General features: G+C 36.6%; 1 protein-coding gene across 2 annotated transcripts in view; it reads left to right on the forward strand.

Moving 5' to 3' along the window:
• SEPTIN14 (septin 14) overlaps positions 1–19,750 on the forward strand; it is a 46,706-nt gene extending 26,956 nt beyond the window's left edge. The window contains exons 7-11 of one of the 2 annotated variants that reach the window (XM_027126272.1): positions 897–993; positions 2,276–2,444; positions 5,065–5,197; positions 11,036–11,204; positions 18,489–19,750. In XM_027126272.1, coding sequence (XP_026982073.1) covers positions 897–993; positions 2,276–2,444; positions 5,065–5,197; positions 11,036–11,204; positions 18,489–18,517 — 597 coding nt within the window. In that variant the 3' untranslated portion in view covers positions 18,518–19,750. Of the gene's footprint in view, positions 1–896; positions 994–2,275; positions 2,445–5,064; positions 5,198–11,035; positions 12,107–18,488 lie in introns of those variants that run through there. The other variant, XM_027126273.1, reaches the window with a different exon arrangement.
• Positions 19,751–22,547: the final 2,797 nt, after the last annotated feature.

Genomic DNA, 22,547 nt, shown 5'->3' on the forward strand with positions numbered 1-22,547 from the left:
CATTCCTTCTCTCCCCCAATCCCCACCTCCCAGCAACCACAAGTCTGTTCTCTATGTCTGTGAGTCTGTTTCTGTCTCATAGATATGTACCTTTGTGTCGTATAGCTTTCAGTTATAAAATAAATAAGTCCTGGGGATGTGGTGTACAACATAGTGACTGTAGTTAATAGTACTGTATTGTATATTTGAAAGTTGCTAAGAGAGTAGATTCAAAACGATCTCATCACAAGAAAAAAAATTGTAACTGTGTGGTGATGGATGTTAACTAGACTTACTGTGGTGGTCATTTTATGATATATACAAATACCAAATCATTATGTTGTACATCAGAAACTAATATAATATGTCAGTTATATCCCAATTAAAAAATACTTTTAAAAATATCATCTGAGAACAGATAGTTTTACTAATTCCTTTCTGATTTGCATTCCTTTTAAAATTTTCTTCTCCATTTTCTATATAGTATTATTTATTAATATGCTTTATGTTATATTTCAATTAACTAATTATTAGAGTTTTCTTAATTTTGTCTTTTAGCTTTTATACTGGAGTTAAAAGTGATTTGCTTATTGTGTTTCAGGGTAAAGATAATGTGAGAAAAATTATATGTCTACCAAAAACTGTTTTCTTTGTATTCCCCACAGCCGAATGCCTTGCTTTAGGCTGTACTCAGTAGGTAGTTTTCAATTGTGTGCATGATCTCGCACAAATGCTTACAGCAATTAATTTGCACATATTTAATGTGAAGTCATAAAATCTGAGGCAAGATAAATCACTTGTTTGAATAAACTTATGATGATATTATTGTCTCTGTTGTTTCCATAACAGAAATAAGATTAACAGAGTAAGTTATATTGGTATAAGGAAACATGATTAAAATTGTACTTACTTTCTAGGAACATTTACCTTTTGCTGTAATAGGAAGTACAGATGAAGTGAAAGTTGGAAAAAGAATGGTCAGAGGCCGTCAGTACCCTTGGGGAGTTTTACAAGGTAAATGTAACAAAGATGCGCAGGCTTGCTCTGGAATGATTATGCTTAAATATATATATAATTATAAAAATTATATAAAATATAACTATAAATATGTAAAACAAAATATTTTAACTTGAGTCAATATTGGTAACTCTTGCTAAACAGCAAATTAATAGTTACTGATAAGGAGCACAGATTCTGTTTCATTTAAGATAATGCTTATTTTGATTGTAACCTATTTTCACGGGAGTTTTCTGGATGGTGCTTTAGGCAAAAATTCAGAAACTGGGCAGAACCTCCTCATTTCCCCCATCTGCTATATGCAGATTATCTCTCTATGCATAAACCATCACATTCAGAATGTTGGAAAGTTCTTTGAACAAAAGAACTCTGAACAACACAGAAGCATAAATATTGGTACTTGAAACATGTTATATAAGTTAATTGCTACCTAATTTTTAAAGCATTTTAAAGTGGTCCCTATAAAAAGGGATGGAAAACCATTTTAAAAATAAAGTAATACAATTCATTTTTGGCTAAATTATACCTAGACATTTATATTAGTTATCTAGCATCATGATGAGTTAGAATAGTGTAATAGCAGTCATTTATTGTCTGATTCGTATACTTGTGATACTAATTATTGGGGACTAGTTTCCAAATGTTATTTTCAGTTAATATATTACAAATTTTTAAATTTATGAAATGTACTTAAACACAACATATTTTAATGAATATTACATTTGGTTATAATATCATACACAATGCACAAAGTATTGTGCTCAGTCTTTTGGATATGACAAACACAGTAGAGAGCCATGTGAATTTATTGAGTGATTTTGAAAACTGACTAATTCATTCTCATAAATATGGTGTATAAATATAGTTTAATAACTAAATCATGCATAGTTGTTAAGACCTTTATGTTAGCAGGATTTACTTTAATAAAATTATTTACTTTAGTGAAATTATATTATATTCTTTTTTAGTGCTCTGTAAAATACCTTGAGCATATTCATTTGAAAAATACTAACATAATTATTATGAAAGTTTATGCCATCTACTAATATTACATGTTATTTCAGTGTTTCCTATTTATTCTTTGGCTAATAAATTTCAAGCAAATTTCCTGGTCTATAAATAAACTCTACCTATAATTTGTATGTACCATATAACCATAGTTACATGGTTAAAAGAATTATAGCTATTAATCTGAACGATCTCTTAGCTCACTCAAGAATACTTAGAAAGTGATAGGGATTGATAATAAGCATTGTGGCTTTATTATTTTTCTGCCTAGTGGAAAATGAAAATCACTGTGACTTTGTTAAGCTCCGGGATGTGCTTTTTTGTACAAACATGGAAGACTTGAAAGAACAAACCCACACTTGGCACTATGAACGTTATAGGTGCAGCAAACTTCAGAAAATGGGATTTACTGATGTGGATCCAGACAACCAGCCAGTAAGGTGAGTGGAGATCTTGCTCAAACAAGATGATGGGTGACTTAGAAATCCCCTACAACGATGAGATATGATTATTTCGGAATGAGAATAGCTGTACTTCTCACATCCTAAATTGTGTGGTTTTTTATCATCTTCAGACTTAGATGGAGAGTTAGTAGGAGCAACATAATGCAAGGGCTCGTTTATATGCATCCAATATGTGTATGTGCTGAAATGTGTATCCAAAAGAAAAAGTAGATTTTATATGGAACAGAAGCTCAGGAAAGAGATTTGCAAATATTAGTAAAAATTGGTATAAGATGGCAAAGGATATTGAGGATTGGATGGAGGAAAGAGGAAAAGCAGCAGTGTAATGGCATGGTGTTGTCGAATCCAAGTTCACGTGCACGACACACAGTGAGGCCAAACAAACTGAAACATTGGAGTTTGGAGCAGAGAAAGGTTTATCGCAAGGACCTTGCAAGGAGAATGGGTGGCTCATGCTCAAAAGACCTGAACTCTCTGATGGGTTTCAGGGAAGAAGTTTTTATAGGCAAAATTTGTGGGGGAGGGCTGTAGGGTGTGTAACCCTCCTCTGATTGGTTGATGGTGAGGTAACAGGGTGATGTTCAGTCATCAGCCTTCTGGTTCCTACCAGTCTGGGTCTACATGCTTGTGCTCAGCGTGAAATTATCATCCTCCACCTGGGTAGGCACGTTAGTTCCTGTAGAAGAACTCAAGAGATCTGTATCAGATTGTCATACACACACTCCCACCCCTGCCCCAGGAGGAACCAGGTCCAGGACCCCATGCTGCACTATTGTTTCTTTCTGCATTCCCTCACTTTCCTCCCAGTAACTGTTTGAATCTGCCCTTTGGAACTCAGGGAAGGTCTAGGAGGCAGAAAGCCTTTTTCCCACAAACAAGAAAGGGGGTACACGGAAAGGCTTTTATGCCTGGGAGGGTCCCACAACATCCCGCTCGGTTTCAATCTTCCCTTTTCTTTGATATTCCTCCATCTTGAGGGGAACAGGTGTTGGACAAGAAAGGGAATAACATTTTGGATTGGAGAGCTCAATCATAAACTTGGCAGAGAATCTAGGTTTTCGGGGGACTCAGTTTCAACGGAAGTCAAGTGAAAATAGTTTGAGAGCAGGTGTACTTAGCTATATTGAGGAGGAATAGGATTTGTGCTGCAGAAGGATGACAGTGTAGAACAATCCAGTTATATTAGTTACAGTACTTTGAAGGCAACCAGAATTGAACTGGCTATCTTAAATGCATCATATTTTGAAAGACGCCTGGCCTTATTTTAATTATTTTGAGAACCTCATAAATTAGATGTTCCCCCAAATTTTGTTGTCAAAAGATGTGAAGAAGTGTGATAATAAAAAGTGGTAGGAGAAACAAAACATATTTTAAGTGTTTCAAAATGTGAGTACTTACTATATATACACTCTCTATACTTATATTCAATATGGCCCCTCACTTTTTTACATCTCGTGACATAGAAATTTTCATTTCTATACATGAGAGAATATTGGTAAATGTCCTTATATGTGACATAACAATATATATATATATGTATTTTATTGAAGTATAGTTGATTTACAATGTTGTGTTAGTTTCTGCTGTATAGCAAAGTGATTCAGGTATATAGAGAGATATAGATATATTCTTTTCCATATTCTTTTCCATTATGGTTTATCACAGGTTATTGAATATAGTTCCCTGTACTATAGAGTAGGACCTTGTTGTTTATCCATTCTATATATAATAGTTTGCATCTGTTAATCCCAAACTCCCAGTCCATCCCTCCCCTCCCCCCTCCCCCTTGACAACCACAAGTCTGTTCTCTATGTCTGGGAGTCTTTCTATTTCATAGATAAGTTCATTTGTGTCATATTTTAGATTCCACATATAAGTGATACCATATGGTATTTGTCTTTCTCTTTTTGACTTACTTCACTTAGTATGATAATTTCTAGGTCCATCCATGTTGCTGCAAATACCATTATTTCATTCTTTTTTATGGCTGAGTAGTATTCCATTGTATATATGTACTACCTCTTCTTTATCCATTCTTCTGTTGATGAACATTTAGGTTGTTTCCATGTCTTGGCTCTTGTGAATAGTGCTGCTATGAATGCACGGGTGCATGTATCTTTTTGAATTATAGTTTTGTCTGGATATATGCTCAGAAGTGGGATTGCTGGATCATATAGCAATGCTATTTTCAGTTTTTTGAGGCATGTCCATACTGTTTTCCATAGTACCAATTTACTTTCCCACCAACAGTGTAGGAGGGTTCCTTTTTCCCCATACCCTCCCCAGCCTTTGTTATTTGTAGATTTTTTTAATGATAGCTATTCTGACCAGTGTGAGGTGGTACCTCATTGCAGTTTTGATTTGCATTTCTCTAATAATTAGGGATGCTGAGCATCTTTTCATGTGCCTGTTGGCCATCTGTAGGTCTTCTTTTGGAGAAATGACTATTTAGGTCTTCTGCCTATTTTTCGATTGGGTTGTTTGGTTTTTTTGTTGTTGAGTTGTATGAGCTACTTATATTAATAAACAATATATATGTAAACATGTTTATTTATATTAACATTTTAATATAAAAGTAACACAAATTTCTTTTCAGTTTTCAAGAGATCTATGAAGCCAAAAGGCAGGATTTCTTGGATCAATGTCAGAGGGAAGAAGAAAAGTTGAAACAGAAGTTTGTGCAGAGAGTAAAGCAGAAAGAAACAGCATTTAAAGAAGCTGAAAAAGAGGCAAGTCCTGCTAGTTTGATATAATTTGTATTCAAGTTTAGGTGTCCTATTAAGTTGGAGGTTTTCATCTCGAGAGTTTAGATGATTTTGTTGGAGGATACTTTGCTATTCTTCAAAAAGTAGCTATTTACCATATAGGTTTTGGATACAGCCTTTAAAATTTTGCCATCTGTAATCTTATTTTTTTCTAGAGCATTTGGAGAATTTACTTTTTTTATTTTTTAAACTGAAGTATAATTTGACTTACAATATTGTATCAGTTTTGGGTATACAACAGTGATTGATTTTTTAAAATTTATTTATTTTATTTTATTATTTTTATTTTTGGCTGTGTTGGGTCTTCGTTGCTGCACACAGGCTTTCTCTAGTTGCGGCGAGCGGGGGCTACTCTTCGTTGCGGTGCGTGGGGTTCCCATTGTGGTGGCTTCTCGTTGCGGAGCACGGGCTCTAGGTGTATGAGCTTCAGTAGTTGCGGCACGCAGGCTCAGTAGTTGTGGTGTACGGGCTTAGCTGCTCCGCGGCATGTGGGATCTTCCTGGACCAGGGCTCGAACCCGTGTCCCCTGCATTGGCAGGCGGATTCTTAACCACTGCGCCACCAGGGAAGCCCCTGAATATTTTTATACATTACAAAATGATCACCATGATGTCCCAGTTACCATCTGTCACCATACAAGGTTTTACAATATTATTCACTATATTCCTTATGCTGTACATTACATGCCCATTACATTATTTTATAACTAGAAGTTTGTATCCCTTAATCTCCTTCACCTATTTCACTCATCCTCTAATGCCACTCTTCTCTGGCAACCACCTGTTTGTTCTCTGTATCTCTGAGTCTGTTTCTGTTTTATTATGTTTGTTCATTTGAATTGTTTTTTAGATTCCGTGTATAAGTGAAATCGTATGGCATTTATCTTTCTCTATCTGACTTATTTCACTTAGCATAATACCCTCCAGGTCCATCCATGTTGTCACAAAAGGCAAAATTTCATTCTTTTTTATGGCTAATGTTCCATTGTATATATATACCACATCTTATTTATCCATTCATCTATTGATGGACACTTACGTTGCTTCCATATCTTGGCTATTGTAAATAATGCTGCAATGAACATAGAGGTGCATATATTTTTTCACCTTAGTGTTTTTGTTTTCTTCAGAAAAATACCCAGAAGTGGAATTACTGGATCGTACTGTTGTTCTATTTTTAATTTTTTGAGGAAGCTCCGTCCTATTTTCCATAGTGACCGTATCAATTTACATTCCCACTAATTCTGCACAAGTGTTGCCTTTTCTCCACATCCTTGCCAAAGTGTTATCTTTTGGATAATAGCCATTTTGAAGGGTGTGAAGAGATATCTAATTGTGAACTTGAATTGCATTCCCCTGATGATCAGTTATGTTGAGCATTTTCTCATGTACCTGTTGGTCATCTCCATATCTTCTTTGGAAAAATGTCTGTGTAGTTCCTCTGCTCATTTTGTAATTGGGTTGTTTGGGGTTTTTTTTATGTTGAGTTGTATGCATTCTTTATATATTTTGATTATTAACCCCTTATTAGATATATTGTTTAAAAATGTCTTCTCCCGTTCAATAGGCTGCCTTTTCATTTTGTTAATAACTTCCTTCACTGTGCAAAAGCTTTTCAGTTTGATGGAGTCCTATTTGTTTATTTTTGCATTTGTTTCCCGTCCCTGAGGAGACATATCCAAAAAAATTAAGACCGATGTCAAAGAGCTTACTGCCTATGTTTTTTCTAGAGTTTTGTGGTTTCAGATCTTACAGTTATATCTTTAATCCAATTTGAGTTTATTTTTGTATATGGCATCAGAAAGTAGTCCAGTTTGATTCCTTTGCATGTAGCTGTCCAGTTTTCCCAACATCATTTATTGAAGAGGCTGTCTTTCCCTCATGTACATTCTTGCCTCCTTTGTTGTAGATTAGTTGACCGTATTAAATGTGGGTTTATTTCTGGTCTCTCTTTTCTGTTCCATGAGTTTGTGTGTCTGTTTTGATGCCAGTACCATATGTTGTGATTGCTGCAGCTACGTAGTATATAGTTTGAAATCAGGGATGGAGAGACCTCCAGCTTTGTTCTTCTTTCTCAAGATTGTTTTGGCTATTTGTGGTCTTTTGTGTTTCCATACAAACTTTAGAATTATTTGTTCTAGTTCAGTGAAAAATGCCATTGGTACTTTGATAGGGATAACATTGGATCTGTAGATTGTCTTTTGTATTGTAGTTATTATACCAATAATTTTTTCAATCCACGATGACAGTATATCTTTCCATTTATTTGTGTCATTTCAATTTCTTTCATCGCTTTCCAAGTACAAGTCTTTTACGTCCTTGGTTAGATTTATTTCTAGGTATTTTATTGTTTTTTTGCAATTGTAATGGATTTGTTTTCTTAATTTCTCTTTCTGATAGTTCCTTGTTAGTGTATAGAATTGCAGCATATTTCTGTATATTAATTTTGTATTCTGCAACTTTACTGAATTCGTTTACTAGTTCTAACAGTTTTTTGGTGACATCTTTAGGATTTTCTATATATAGTGTCATGTCCTCTGCAAACAGTGACAGTTTTACTTCTTCCTTGCTAATTTAGATGCCTTTTATTTCTTTTTCTTGTCTGATTGTTCTGGCTAGGACTTCCAATACTATGTTGAATAGATGTGGTGAGAGTGGACATCCTTGTTTTGTTCTTGATCTTAGAGGAAATACTTTCAGCTTTTCACAACTGAGTACCATGTTGGTTGTAGGTTTGTCATATATGGCCTTTATTATGTTGAGGTTATTATGTTCCATCTATACCCACTTTGTTGAGAGTTTTTATCATAAATTGATGTGGAATTTTGTCAAAAGCTTTTCCTGCATCTATTGATATGATCATATGATTTTATTCTTCAATTTTGTTAATATAGTGTATATCACATTGTTTGATTTGTGAGTATTGTATTATCCTTGCATCCCTGGGATAAATCCTGCTTGATCATGGTATATGATCCTTTTGATGTATTGTTGAATTTGATTTGCCAATATGTTGTTGAGGATTTTTGCATCTATGTTCATCAGTGATATTGGCCTGTAATTTTTTGTGTGTGTGGTTTCTTTGTCTGGTTTTGTTATCAGTGTAATGCTGGCCTTGTAGAATGAGTTCAGAAGTATTCCTTCCTCTTCAGCTTTTTGGAATAGTTTGAGAAGGATAGGCATTATCTCTTCTTTAAATGTTTAGTAGAATTCACCTGTCAAATTATCTGGTCCTGGACTTTTGTTTGTTGGGAGTTTTAAAATTACTGATTCAAATTTACTACTGGTAATTTGTTCATATTTTGAATTTCTTCCTGATTCAGTCTTGGGAAACTGTACATTTCTAGAAATTTATTCATTTCCTCTAGGTTGCCCATTTTATTGGCATATAATTTTTCATATTAATCTCTTATGATCCTTTGTATTTCTGTGGTATCATTTGTAACTTCTTTTTTTTCATTTCTGATTTTACTTGGGCCCTCTTTTTTTCTTATGAGTCTAGCTAAAGGTTTATCAATTTTGTTTATCTTTTGAAAGAACCAGCTCTTAGTTTCATTGATCTTTTCTATTTTTTAAGCCTCTATTTCATTTATTTCTGCTTAAACCTTTATGATTTATTTTCTTCTGCTAACTTTGGGTTTTGTTAGTTCTTCTTTCCTAATTTGTTTATGTGTAATGTTAAGTTGTTTATACTAGATATTTTTCTTGTTTCCTGAGGTAGGCTTGTATTGCTATAAACTTCCCTCACAGCACTGCTTTCGCTGTATCCCATAGAATTTGGAAAAATGTGTTTCTGCTTTCATTTATCTCCAGGTATTTTTAAATTTCCCCTTTGTTTCTTCCATGACCCATTGGTTGTTTAGCAGCATATTGTTTGGCCTCCACATGTTTGTGTTTTTTGCAGTATTTTTCTTATAGTCGATTTCTAGTTCATAGTACTGTGGTTAGAAAAGAGGCTTGATATGATTTCACTCTTCTAAATTTATTGAGACTTCTTTTGTGGTCTGTGAAAGTTCCTAGAGAAAGTTCCATGTGTACTTGAAAAGAATACATATTTCTGCTGCTCTTGGACAGAGTATTCTATATATGTGTGTGTGTGTGTGTGTGTGTGTGTGTGTGTGTGTGTGTGTGATTTGAGACCAACGTTTCCTTATTGGTTTTCTGTCTGGATAATCTGTCCATTGATGTGAGTGCATTGTTAAAGTCCTTTAGTATGATTATGCTACTGTCAATTTCTTCCTTTAAGTTTGTTAATAGTTGCTTTATGTATTTGGGTGCTCCTATGTTGGGTGCATCTATATTTACAATTGTTATATCTTCTTGATGAACTGATCCCTTTATCATTATGTAATGTCCCTCTTTGTCTTTTGTTACCGTCTTTGCTTTAAAGCCTATTTTGGCTGATATAAGTATTGCTACACCAGCTGTCTTTTCATTTCCATAGAATATTTTTTCTGTCCCCTCATTTAGATTTATGATCCATTTGAGTTTAATTTTTGTGAAGGTTTGTGTCTAGATTCTTTGGGGTTTTTTTTTCATGTGAATGTTCAGTTGTTTCAGCACAAGTTGTTGAAAAGAGTATCTTTCCTCGTACTACATATGCTCCTTTGTCAAAGATCAATTTGCTAAATATATTTGCATCCATTTCTAGGTTCTCTATTTTGTTGCATTGATCTATTTTTTTCACCAATATCACACTATCGTGATTACTGTAGTTTTAGTCAGATTACTATAGTCAGTGAAGTCAGGTAGCATCAGTTCTTCAAGTTTATTCTTCTCCTTCAATATTGTTTTGGTTATTCTCGGTCTTTTGTTTTGCCATAAAACCTTTAGAATCAGTTTGTCAATATCTATAAAATAATTTGCTGGGATTTTGATTAGGATTGCAATGAATCTGTAGGTCAAGTTGGGAAGACCTGACAACTTGACAATATTGAGTCTTCCTGTCCACAAACATGAAATAGTTATTTATTTTGTTCTTCTCTAATTTTTTTCATCAGGGTTTTGTTGTTTTCTTCATATGGATCTTATATGTATTTTGTTAGATTTATACCTAAGTATTTCATTGGGGGGGGTTAATGCAATTGTTATTGCGTTTCTTACTTCAAATTCCACTTGCTCACTGCTGGTATATAGGAAAGCAATTAACCTTTATATAATAACCTTATATCTTGCAACCTTGCTATAATCGCTAATTAGTTCCAGGAGTTTTTTGGTCAGTTCTTTGGGATTTGCTACATAGATGATTATGTTATCTGCAAACAATGACAGTTTTATGTCTTTCTTCCCAATCTGTGTACATTTTATTTTTCTTCTCTTACTTTATTGCATTAGCAAGGACTTCCAGTACAATGTTGAAAAGGAGTAGTGAGGGGGGACATCCTGACCTTGAACCTGATTTGCAGGAAAAGTTCGAGTTTCTCACCAGAGTAGTTAACATTTGAAATGTTTATGTATTAAGATAAAGTTTAGCTTTCTCTGATTTCTACCTTCAACCTCCCATCTTTAAGTAAAAAGTTTTCTCAATGATTTTGCCATCATTTATAAATACCACACTCCCACATCCCCAGCCTTTGCAATCATTCTTCTCGCCATTGTATCTAGAAGCTCATTTACTTCTCAGGTCTGAAAATGTAATTACGAGCAATATGACTCCAGCAGAGATAATTTTTGAAACTGTTATTAAGAACAAGTGCTACTCTGATGATTAGGGTGTGTTTGATAACCAGAAAAAGAGAAATGTGTACTTGGGGATGTGCCACCATAGCGTGCTTTGAGTCACAACTGCAGATTTGTTTCACAGCTACAGGACAAGTTTGAGCATCTTAAGAGGGTCCAACAAGAGGAGACAATGAAACTTGAGGAGGAGAGAAGACAATTGGAAGAAGAAATAATAGATTTTTATAAAATGAAGGCTGCCTCTGGAACATTGCAGACTCAGGAGTGTACCAGTATAAGGAAGGACAAAGATCGTAAGAAATAATCCTCTCTTACCATCTGTGTGTCATGGAGCCCTATCACTCTCAATCCCATCCTCCTGTGAGATTTTTCTCATAGCACTAATTCTGATTGAAATTATACTAAGTTTTAAAATCTGTTTGCTTATTGTATGTTTTCTCCAACTAGAATGTGAACTCCTTGGGAGTAGGTACCTTGACCATCTTGTTAAATGTTCTGTCCTCAGTGTTTAGAACAAGAGTAGCACAGAATTAGCAGTCAATAAATATTTGCTAAAATGAAAGAAAATCAAAGAATTATATAGCACAGTGTGAAAAGTGATTAGCTGTTGAAATTCTTTTACCATAGCCCTACTTGTGGCTCCAGGGACGAAGTGTATATATACTATTTCATATCTAAATAGAAGTAGGGGATTTGTTGGCATAAAATCTTATGTTATAAAAGGCTAATTCTTATGCTGATATTCCTTAACAAATTCTACTGATAATTTCTTGATAGTTTTTATTAAATAAAATATTGTTTCTGATTGGAACTCTTAGGCTTTTATGTTAGACCTTGTAAAACTAATATTGGAATAAATCTTGAAAAGTTAGGGAGAGCCAGAAAACAGTGGGAAACCATGAGTAACATTTGGATGATGATATTACACCTCACATATTTGGGGTATATGTTAAAACTAAAGTTATCAAATAAAGTGGACTTTTTTTTGCCATTTCAAAATTTTCCTTCTGACTATATATCCTGATTTTCCACATTTACAATGTCAGTTCACCTGTGTGTGTGGCTGACTCACCGTGACTCATTCTATGAAAGTACTACCGTTGAGGGTCTGTATATATTTACTCCAGCTACATCTGGCATAGTTCATGGAATTTTTCTTATGTCCCTAAAAGAATAAATTTTTCTTCTGTTGTAATTTTATTACTGCATTCATTTCAAAGGCAGCATTTTTTTCAGGGTATCAGGGTATTGTGATTTTTGCCTCAAAATATTTGAGAAAATATAATCTGATTTACAATACCTTTACTTCTTGAAATTTTCTTTTTTTGAAAAATACAGGGAAAGGGAGGTATATCCACAATGATTTTTATATATGTTATTAAGTCACCTTATGATTTTATCATTTGGGGGAAGAATGAAGTCTACTATGTGAACTTTTAATGGAAACTCTACAAGAACCAGGATCTTTGTTTTGTTCACTTATGAATTCATCCCTAGGCCTAGAACAGTGCCTGGCGGTAATTGTTCATTGAATAAATGAAAACAATAATAGTACATTAGCTATATTATATGCATGGATAGTTTAATTTAGATCATTGACTTTTAGAAGATAAACAATTAGTATAACATTATTGCTTTTCCACATGCTGGTGAATTATACAGCTAAGGGATTTTCATCTTCTCATTCTCTCAACATAATCCAATGTTATTAAAATTTGAGTCACCAATGTTGTTACACATATAAAAAACTGTAATGTTAGCCTTGTAAAAGTGCATTTATAAAATGCACTTGGTTGCATTTGAGAATGGACCCTTTAGGTAATAATGTGATAGTCCATAGTTTCTTTTAGAGAAAGGAAAGATTCACCCTAAATAAACGGTATGGTTTTTCTTTCCACTTCTTTTCCAAAGGTATAAAACAAGTTATGATTTAGTAGTTTATAAAGCATACATTTGCTCATTAAATAATGGTTTTATAAAATAGTATTTGTTTCCTATATAGCTTTTAAATATATGAATAAAATTATTTTTCTCTTTCAGATCCACTTTCATGTTAAACAGAGGTTCCAGATTTATGGAGCACAGAAAGTTTTAATAAGTCAGCATTACTAAAAACTTATAAGTATACTTTACTTTTCCTCAGAGTTTTTATTTGCTAGATTATTTATTTGATATTAATGTAAATTGTTTTTTTTTTTTTTTTTTTTTTTTTGCGGTACGCGGGCCTCTCATTGTTGTGGCCTCTCCCGTTGCAGAGCACAGGCTCCGGACGCACAGGCTCAGCGGCCATGGCTCATGGGCCCAGCCGCAACAAGGCATGTGGGATCTTCCCGGACCGGAGCACGAACCCGTGTCCCCTGCATCGGCAGGCGGATTCTCAACCACTGCGCCACCAGGGAAGCCCTAAATTGTATTTTTTAAATTTCAGTTTCTACTTGATCATGGCTAGTAATACATATTCCAATGATTTTTATACATTTATCTTGTATTCTGTAACCCTTCTAAAACTTGTTAAATTCACTAATAAGTTGTAATATCTTTTTTTGTAGATTTATTTCAATTTCCTAGCTACATGATTATTTGGTATCTGAGTGAAAGCCATTTACTTTTCCAAATTTTATGTCTTTTATTTTCTTGCCTTACTTAATTGACTATGACTTTTAGTACAATGTTGAGTAGAAGTGGTGACAGGGGGCTTCATTATCTCATTCTCAATGTTAGAAATAGATACAGTTCAATCTGTCATTTGTTTCCAGTTTTATTGAGATATAATTGACATAGAACATTGTATAAGTTTAAGATGTACAATATGTTGATTTGATACATTTATATATTGCAAAATTATTACCAACATAGCATTAGCTAACACACCTTCTTACTGTCAGGTAGTTACCATTTCTTTGTGATGAGAACATTTAAGACCTATTTTCTTAGCAACATTCAAGTATATAATATGGTATTATCAACTATAATCACCATGCTGTACATTAGATTACTGTACAAAACTTGTTAACTTTATAGTTAAAAGTTTGTACCCTTTGACTGATAATTCCCCATTTTCTCCAACCCTGGCTTCTGGTAACCACCATTCTCTGTTTCTTGAATTTGGCATTTTTAGATTCCACATATAAGTGATGTCATAAAGTATTTACCTTTCTGTCTGACTTATTTCACTTAGCATAATGTCCTCAAGTTTCATCCAAATTGTTGCAAATGGCAGGATTTCCTTCTTTCTTGTGGTTGAATAGTATTCCACACTTCTTTATTCATTCATCAATTGACATACCCTGAAGTTGTATTTATATCTTGCTATCGTGAATAATGCTGCAACTAACATGGGAATATATACCCAGAAGTATGGTTGCTGGGTCACATGGTCATTCTAATTTTAATTTTTTGAGAAACATCCATATTTTTTTCTCCATAGTAGCTATACAAACCTCCATTCCCAGCAACAATACACAAGAGTTCCATCTTCACTAACACTTGTTATCTCTTCTCTTTGGGATGACAGACATTTTCACAGGCATGAAGTGATATCTCATTGTGATTTTGATTTGCATTTCCCTTATGATTAGTGATATTGAGCACTTTTTCATGTGCTTGTTGGCCATTTGTATGTTTTCTTTGGAAAACTGTCAATTCAGTTTCTCTGTCCATTTCTTAATAGGATTGGTTTTTTGTTTTCTTTTGTTTTTAATATGGAGTTGTATGAGTTCTTTATGTATTTTGGATATTAGCCCTTTATCAGATACACAATTTGCAAATATTTTCATCCATTCAGTAGGATGTCTTTCATTTTGTTGATGGTTTCCTTTGCTGTGCAGAAACCTTTTAGTTTGATGTTGGCCCACTTGTTTATTTTTGCTTTTGTTACGTTTCTTTTGGTGTCAAATCCAAAAAATCACCACCACGACTGATGTCAAAGAGCTTACTGCCTTTGTTTCCTCCTAGGAGTTCTTTGGTTTCAGGTCTTACATTCAAGTCTTTATCCATTTTGAGTGGGATTGGTGTATTGTGTAAGGTAGGTGTCCAGGTTCATTCTTTTGCATATGGCTGTCCAATTTTTTAAATTAATTAATTAATTAATATATTTTGGGCTGCGTTGGGTCTTCGTTGCTGTGCGTGGTCTTTCTCTAGTTGTGGCTAGCGGGGGCTGCTCTTTGTTGCGGTGTGTGGGCTTCTCATTGCGGTGGCTTCTCTTGTTGTGGAGCACAGGCTCTAGTCATGTGCTTCAGTAGTTGTGGCACATGGGCTCAGTAGTTGTGGCTCACAGGCTCTAGAGCACAGGCTCAGTAGTTGTGGCACACGGGCTTAGTTGTTCCCCAGCATGTGGGATCTTCCCGGACCAGGGATAGAACCCGTGTCCCCTGCATTGGCAGGCAGATTCTTAACCACTGTACTACGGGGGAAGTCCTGGCTGTCCAATTTTCCCAACATGATTTATTGAAGAAACTGCCCTTTCCCCATTGTATATTCTTGGCTCCTTTGTCATAAGTTAATTGACATATATGCATGGGTTTATTTCAGGGATTTCTATTCCATTTCATTGATCTATGTGCCTGTTTTTATGCCCGTACCATACTGTTTTGTAATATAGTTTGTAATATAGTGTGAAATCAGGGAGTGTGATGTCTCCAGCTTTCTTTATCTTACTTCAGATCGCTTTGACTATTTGGGATCTTTTGTGTTTCCATACAAATTTTAGGATTCTTAGCTCAATTTCTGTGAAAAATACCATTGGAATTTTGATAGAGATTGCATTAAATCTGTAGATTGCTTTTGCTAGTATGGATATTTAAACAATGCTAAGTCTTCCAATCCATGAGGACGGAATTTCTTTCCATTTATTTGTATCTTTTTCAATTTCTATATCAATGTCTTAAAGTTTTTAGTGTAAAGGCCTTTTACCTCCTTGAATAAATTTATTTCTGGGTATGTTACCTTTTTGATGAAATGTAAATAGAATTGTTTTCTGAATTTCTCTTTCTCATATGTTATTAGTGTATAGAAAAGCAACAGATTTCTGTATATTGATTTTGTATCCCACAACTTTACTGAATTCATTTATTAGTTTTAACAGGTTTTGGTGGAGTCTTTAGGGTTTTTTTATATATAATACCATTTCATATGCAAATAGTGACAGTTTTACTTCTTCCTTTTCAATTTGGATGCCTTTTATTACTTTTTGTTGCCTGACTGCTCTGGCTAGGACTTCCAATACTATGTTGAATAGATGTGGCAAGAGTGGAATATTTGAACACGTAAATAATTAATGGTGGGCTTCCCTGGTGGCGCAGTGGTTGAGAGTCCGCCTGCCGATGCAGGGGACGCGGGTTCATGCCCCGGTCTGGGAGGATGCCGCGTGCTGCGGAGCGGCTGGGCCCGTGAGCCATGGCCGCTGAGCCTGCGCGTCCGGAGCCTGTGCTCCACAACCGGAGAGGCCACAGCAGTGAGAGGCCCGCGTACCGCAAAAAAAAAAAAAAAAAAAGAATTTCTACCACCTGTCCCCACCGAGAAACATCAAATTGATAATGATATAATTATGATAATGATATCCATCATTATAACTATAAGCTGTTATATATATATATTTAGTTATGTAATTTTAGTACATGACAGAAAATGGCCATACTAATATGGAGGCCCAGATTTATTTGTCATAAGATGCTTTTAAATTGGGAATTCTGGGTACCATTTCTACATTCTTTAGAGACAAGATAATATCTGTGGCTGATGTGAGTTGTATTTACTCCTAGCCTAATCAGTGAGGCTGGGAATGGGAAAGGTATGGTAGCAACAGCCTAGGAGACCATGGTCCAATCTGTGTGTGTGTGTGTGTGTGTATGTGTGTGTTTGGGTGTTTGTGTACCTTGTGAAGTGAGAACATTCCTAAAGGCAGGGTACGTGGCCTCATAATTTCAAGGTGACTTTTACATTACAGAGACCAGAAATAAACTAACAGATGGTACTAAGGAGGCAATCAATTTAGAGGATGTCCTTGCAACAAAATTAATAATGTGGAAGAGGAACATGGAGTGGATGAGGGACCTTGTCTAGCTTAGCTTCAGCAGCAGCAGGGAAACCACCTGGTTCCTCAAATTTTTCTGACACTGTTTCTATCATGCTCCTTCTTGCTCATACCTCTCTGACATACCTGGTTCCTTTGGAGCCTTGATTTTTCTGAAACAAGCACGTTTCTTGGAGCAATTGCACTGGCCATTCCTGCACTTAGGCACACACTTCAGATAACTTCCTGGGTCCAACCCTGTCTTCCTTGCAATCTGTGTTCAAATGTCACCTTGTTTGCCGGTGTTACCTAAACACTCAGTAAAAAAAATCACACTCCCTGCCTACTGTCTCCTTTATGACTGATTATTTTTCATCACAGCGCTGCTCACCATTTGACATGTTACATGATTTTTTATTTTCTTATATTCTTTCTCTATCATTGGATTGTAGAGAGTTTTGTTTTTCAGTGCCCTATATTCATGGCTTAGATAGTTATTGGAAAATTGAGTTATCACTCAATTAATATTCCTCAAATGCATGAAATGCATGAAAGAATTTCACATAAAAATTGTAAGACACCTAACATCTTGGGAAAAAGCTGAAAGTAGGACAAAAATTCATAAACAGAGATGGTACAAGGAATCCTAGAGAGGGGACAAGATCCGTAGACAATTTGTTGAAATTAATCAATTTCTTGACTGCAAAATATAAATGTAGGTGAAAATTAAACATGTTACTGATGTTTTTCTCACTTCTCATAGTCACTTACACTACATGGAACCAGGGAACCTTACAGGAATTGTAGAATTTCTTCTATGATTTTTAGAGTAACCAGAATTCCAGCCCCTCACATTTTGGCTTTTCCTCTCCATGTACATGATCACTGTGTCTGAAAACCTGCTCATCATCCTGGCCATCAGCTTAGACTTCCACCTCCACACACCCAACCAACCTGTCCTTCTTCAACGTGTCCTTTGCACATTTCTGTTTCACCTCCACCAGGATCCCAAAGATGATGCAGAACATCCAGACACGCAGCAAAGTTATAACCCTTGAAATCTGCAGCAGGAAGATATATTGTTTCCCACTGTTTGCAGGATTGGACAACTTTCTCCTGGTTGTGGTGGCCTATGAGCACTTTGTAACCATCTCTCACCCGCTACGCTACACCATCACCATGAACCTCCAGCTCTGGGGACTGATGGTTCTTGTGTCCTGGGTCATGAGTGCCATGAATTCCTTGCTACAGAGCTTGGTAATGTTGGGGCTGTCCTTCTATGCAGACTTGGATATCCCCACTTTTTCTGTAGCTCAGTCAAGTGGTCAACTTGCTTGTTCTGTCAACTTTCTTAATAACGTGATGATACATTTTGCAGCTGCACTGCTGGGCGGTGTTCCCGTGGCTGATGTTCTTTACTTATATTCTAAAAGAGTTTCCTCCATACACGGAATCTCATCATTTCAGGGAAAGCATAAAGCCTTGTCCATCTGTTCATCTTACCTCTCAGTTGTCTCCTTTTGTTACTGTGTCTATGAATGTACTTAAGCTCTGCTTCTCCACACAGCTCACATTCAAGTGCAACAGCCTTGGTGATGTAAACTGTGGTCATGTCCATGCTGAACCCCTTCATCTACAGTTTGAAGAACAAAGACATATACAAACAGCTTTGAAAAGACTCTTTGGGAAGGAAACTATAAAAGACCAGTTGTCCTAGGGCTGAAGAAGTACGCATGATTGCAAGGATCAAAGCCTGTGAGCCAGAATTTCCAATTATTTTATCAGAGTGTGGAAGTAGGACTTGCTACTTTTTTATTGCTAGAGTTTCTATTTCTTTGATTTCAACTTCTCTCTACAATTTATACAGCTCACTTTATTAAGCTTCCTGCCCTGACAATGAACAGGGTTATTTCCCCTTTGTCATTCTCATATTCTCTCAAATTTATTCCCAACCTTGGACTTAAAATATTTGGCAATTCTCATTTATTTCATGGGACTACTTAGATTTCTTAAAAATAATTTATTCTCAAGTGATGTAGATCACACTAATTTTTGTTTGATTTTACTAAAAGAATAGCCATGAGTTACACAACTCCTATGGAGAAACTAAACTTGGCAACCAAGACAATTTATATAATTTTATAACACAGAAAAATCTGAGACTACACTTTTTCACTTTTATGCCCAATATTCATTGTATATCACTGACTTATTTGTTCTCCCTGAAAACATAGACTTTGAAATGCTAGTGTCTCATGGTCATAGGGTTTGATTTTCCTCGTTAAGATTCTATTCTCAAAAAAAAAAAAAAAAAAAAAAAAAAGATTCTATTCTCTTATTCAAGCCCATGTCCACACTGTCTACCAGATTCACTGGCATAATGATTATCAAATACATTTATCCAAGTTTTTAATAATTTCAATTTCTTTTGTAAAGAACTCTTTCTGTTCATTAATTTTATTCCTGTGTTCATTGAATTGTCCTTCTGAGTTTTCTTGTCGCTCACTGAATGTCTTCGTAACAGAGATTTTGGATTCTTGATCAGTTAGATTGCAATATTCCATGCCTTTGTGTTCAGCTGCTGGAAAATTATCATTTTCTTTTTATGATGGCCTATTTCCTTGATTTTTTGTTAGTTTCAGGTATATAGCAAATTGATTCGGTTATACATATGTAGATATCTATATTCTTTTAAAATTCTTTTCCATTATAGGTTGTTACAAGATATTGAATATAGTTCAGTATACTGTATGTGCTATGCAGTAAAACTTTGTTGTTTATCTTTTTTTTTTTTTTTTTTTGCGGTACGCGGGCCTCTCACTGCTGTGGCCTCACCCCTTGCAGAGCACAGGTTCCGGACGCGCAGGCTCAGCGGCCATGGCTCACGGGCCCAGCCGCTCCGCGGCATGTGGGATCTTCCCGGGCCGGGGCACGAACCCATGTCCCCCGCACTGACAGGCGGACTCTCAACCACTGCACCACCAGGGAAGCCCTGTTGTTTATCTATTTTATATATGGTAGTGTGCATCTGTTAATCCCATACTCCCAATTTATCCCTCCCCCTGCATCCCCTTGGGTAACCGTAAGTTTGTTTTCTATGTCTGTGAGCCTGTTTCTGTTTTGTAAATAAGTTCACTTGTACTATTTTTTAGATTCCACATATAAGTGATATCATAATACTTGTCTTTCTCTGTCTGACTTACTTCACTTAGTATGATAATCTCTAGGTCCATCATATTTCTTTGATTTTTTTTTTTTTTTTTTTTCAGGACGCGGGCCTCTCACTGTTGTGGCCTCTCCCACTGCGGAGCACAGGCTCCGGACGCGCAGGCCCAGCGGCCATGGCTCATGGGCCCAGCCACTCCGCGGCATGTGGGATCTTCCCAGACCAGGGCACGAACCCATGTCCCCTGCATCGGCAGGCGGACTCTCAACCACTGCGCCACCAGAGAAGCCCTTTTTTGATTTTAAAATAGTGTTTATAGGTACACACTTCTGCTTTCACATTAGAAGTAGCAGAAACCTTAACTAAGTAAGCTTTTATGTCTTCTTTGGCTCTTACAATTCACCAGGCCGGCTATTAGAATCCTTTCTTTTGTACTCCAGAAGGTGGTGCTATAGCTCAAGTTTGTATTTTCTCCCTTGCACTCCCCCCCCCCCCCCCAACCTTGGCCTGTTATCTGAGCACCCTCTGTGTCAACTAGGGCTCACTCTGGCAGATGCACTTGGGAGGCGATAGCAGAGTAGAAGGAGGTATGGGTTTAGCACTTGGGGTTCTTGGAGTGCCCACAGTTGGTGGGTGTCTCCTCGAGTGAGGTTCTCCAGCAGGTTTGTGGGCAGACTTCCTGCTGAAGTCCTGAAGCAGATAGCAGGAAACGAACCTTTAATGCCCCTTGATATTCTTATCTCTTTCCTTCCCTTCTTCCTCTCTCCCCTCAGTCACGGAGGTCCCTCCTCAGGAATCCGGTTGCTGCTGGAGAGAAATGGGTTTCTCCAGTTGCAATTCGCATAACTGGGATAGTAGGCCAGTCACTCATCACTTCCGCTTTCCACCAGCTCCATGGGAGGGGTCATGGCTTTCCACCTCCTCTGTTGGAGGAGTCACCACCACTGCTGCCAAAAGCTCAGTCCCTTGTTAGTGTCACCCTGGGGAGATGGGCCACCTTGGCGAGTTTCTCCCTCTCCCCTCCAAACTCATCCTCACCTTGTTCCAATGGCATGCTAAAATCCCCCTCAGGCAGGCTGGACTTCCACAAATTCTCTCTCTCTAGAGGGTCTCTTGGTCTCTTCCCAGTTTGGCAATCTCCAGGCTCTCCTCCCCTCCATCCCCTGCCCCGCTGTGACTAGTGGGGGTGGAGCAGGTTTGCTGACTCCCTTGGACCTACAGCCCTTACTGAGGTCCTGTTTGTTTATTTTCAGGTACACAGGTGGGCTAGAAACCTCCTGGCTTCCTTGATGTAATGTGCAGAGGCGCTTTTGTTCAGTTATGGATGTCTAATTAGTTGTTTAAAAAGTGGGAGGGAAAAGAGGAGCAACTTACCCCACTGGCCATGTGCTGATATCACTCCTACAAGTCTATCCCTGCTGATATTTCTAACTCTAAGCAACTACATAGATTATTCTAACTTTCCCCCTTGCTTATCCCTAAATTCCCACTCCAACATTGAGAAACCCAGCTCCCATCATCCACAGTCTATTTACTTCATTGTTCAATTCTAACGTGTATGTACAGCAGTATCAGAATTATTAACTAGTACATCTGTGAGAAATAACTTTATCAGCTAGAGCACAGTGTTTGTGTGCAGTTACTTCTGGCTCAGCCTTATCAATTCCATCATTTCCAAAGTCACTTACGTTAGTACAATTCATTCCCCCATCCCTACAGTGAGGTTGTCTTGTACATTTGTAATAGTTTGACTCTCATGTCACATTCTGCATTCCCTCCTGGGATCCTTCAAACATAGCCAAATTATTTTTCTTTAAATTTGCATACTTAAGTTTCACTCTTCATGTTGTAAAGTTCTATGAATTTTCAAAAAATGCATAATGTCTTCATCATAACAGTAGCATACAGAATAGGTTTATCACCCTAAAAAAATATCCCCTGTGCTTCATCTAGTTAACCCTCTTTGACTCTCATTTCCTTCCTGACAACCACGGACCTTTCTACTGTCTCTATAGTTTTACCTTTCCCAGAACGTCACATAATTAGACTCATGCAGTATGTAGCCTTTTCAGATTGGCTTCTTTCACTTAGCAATATATATTTAAGGTTCTGCCATGTATTTTCATGGTTTGACAGCTCATTTTCTTTAAACCACCAAACAATATTCCATTGTATGGATATAATAGTTTATTTATCCATTCACCTGCTGAGGGATATCTTGGTCTTGATGATTATCAGGGTCTGGGTAGTGTTAGAACAGAGCTAAGGGTAAGGGTCATGGTCAAGATTAGGGTGGCTGTGAGTCTCAGGGTCAGGGTAAGCATTAAGTGAAGGTCAAGATAACGATGAGATTCACTGTAGAGTGAGGGTTTGGTTCAGGATCAGGGTCAGGGTCACAGTCAGGGTCAGGTTGATTGTCAACATCATAAGGGTCCGGGTCAGTGTGATGGTCATGATCAG

The sequence above is a fragment of the Aethalodelphis obliquidens genome, unplaced genomic scaffold, assembly GCF_003676395.1.
Source record: "Aethalodelphis obliquidens isolate GAN/ISIS:26980383/991018 unplaced genomic scaffold, ASM367639v1 scaffold30, whole genome shotgun sequence".
Lineage (NCBI taxonomy): Eukaryota > Metazoa > Chordata > Mammalia > Artiodactyla > Delphinidae > Aethalodelphis > Aethalodelphis obliquidens.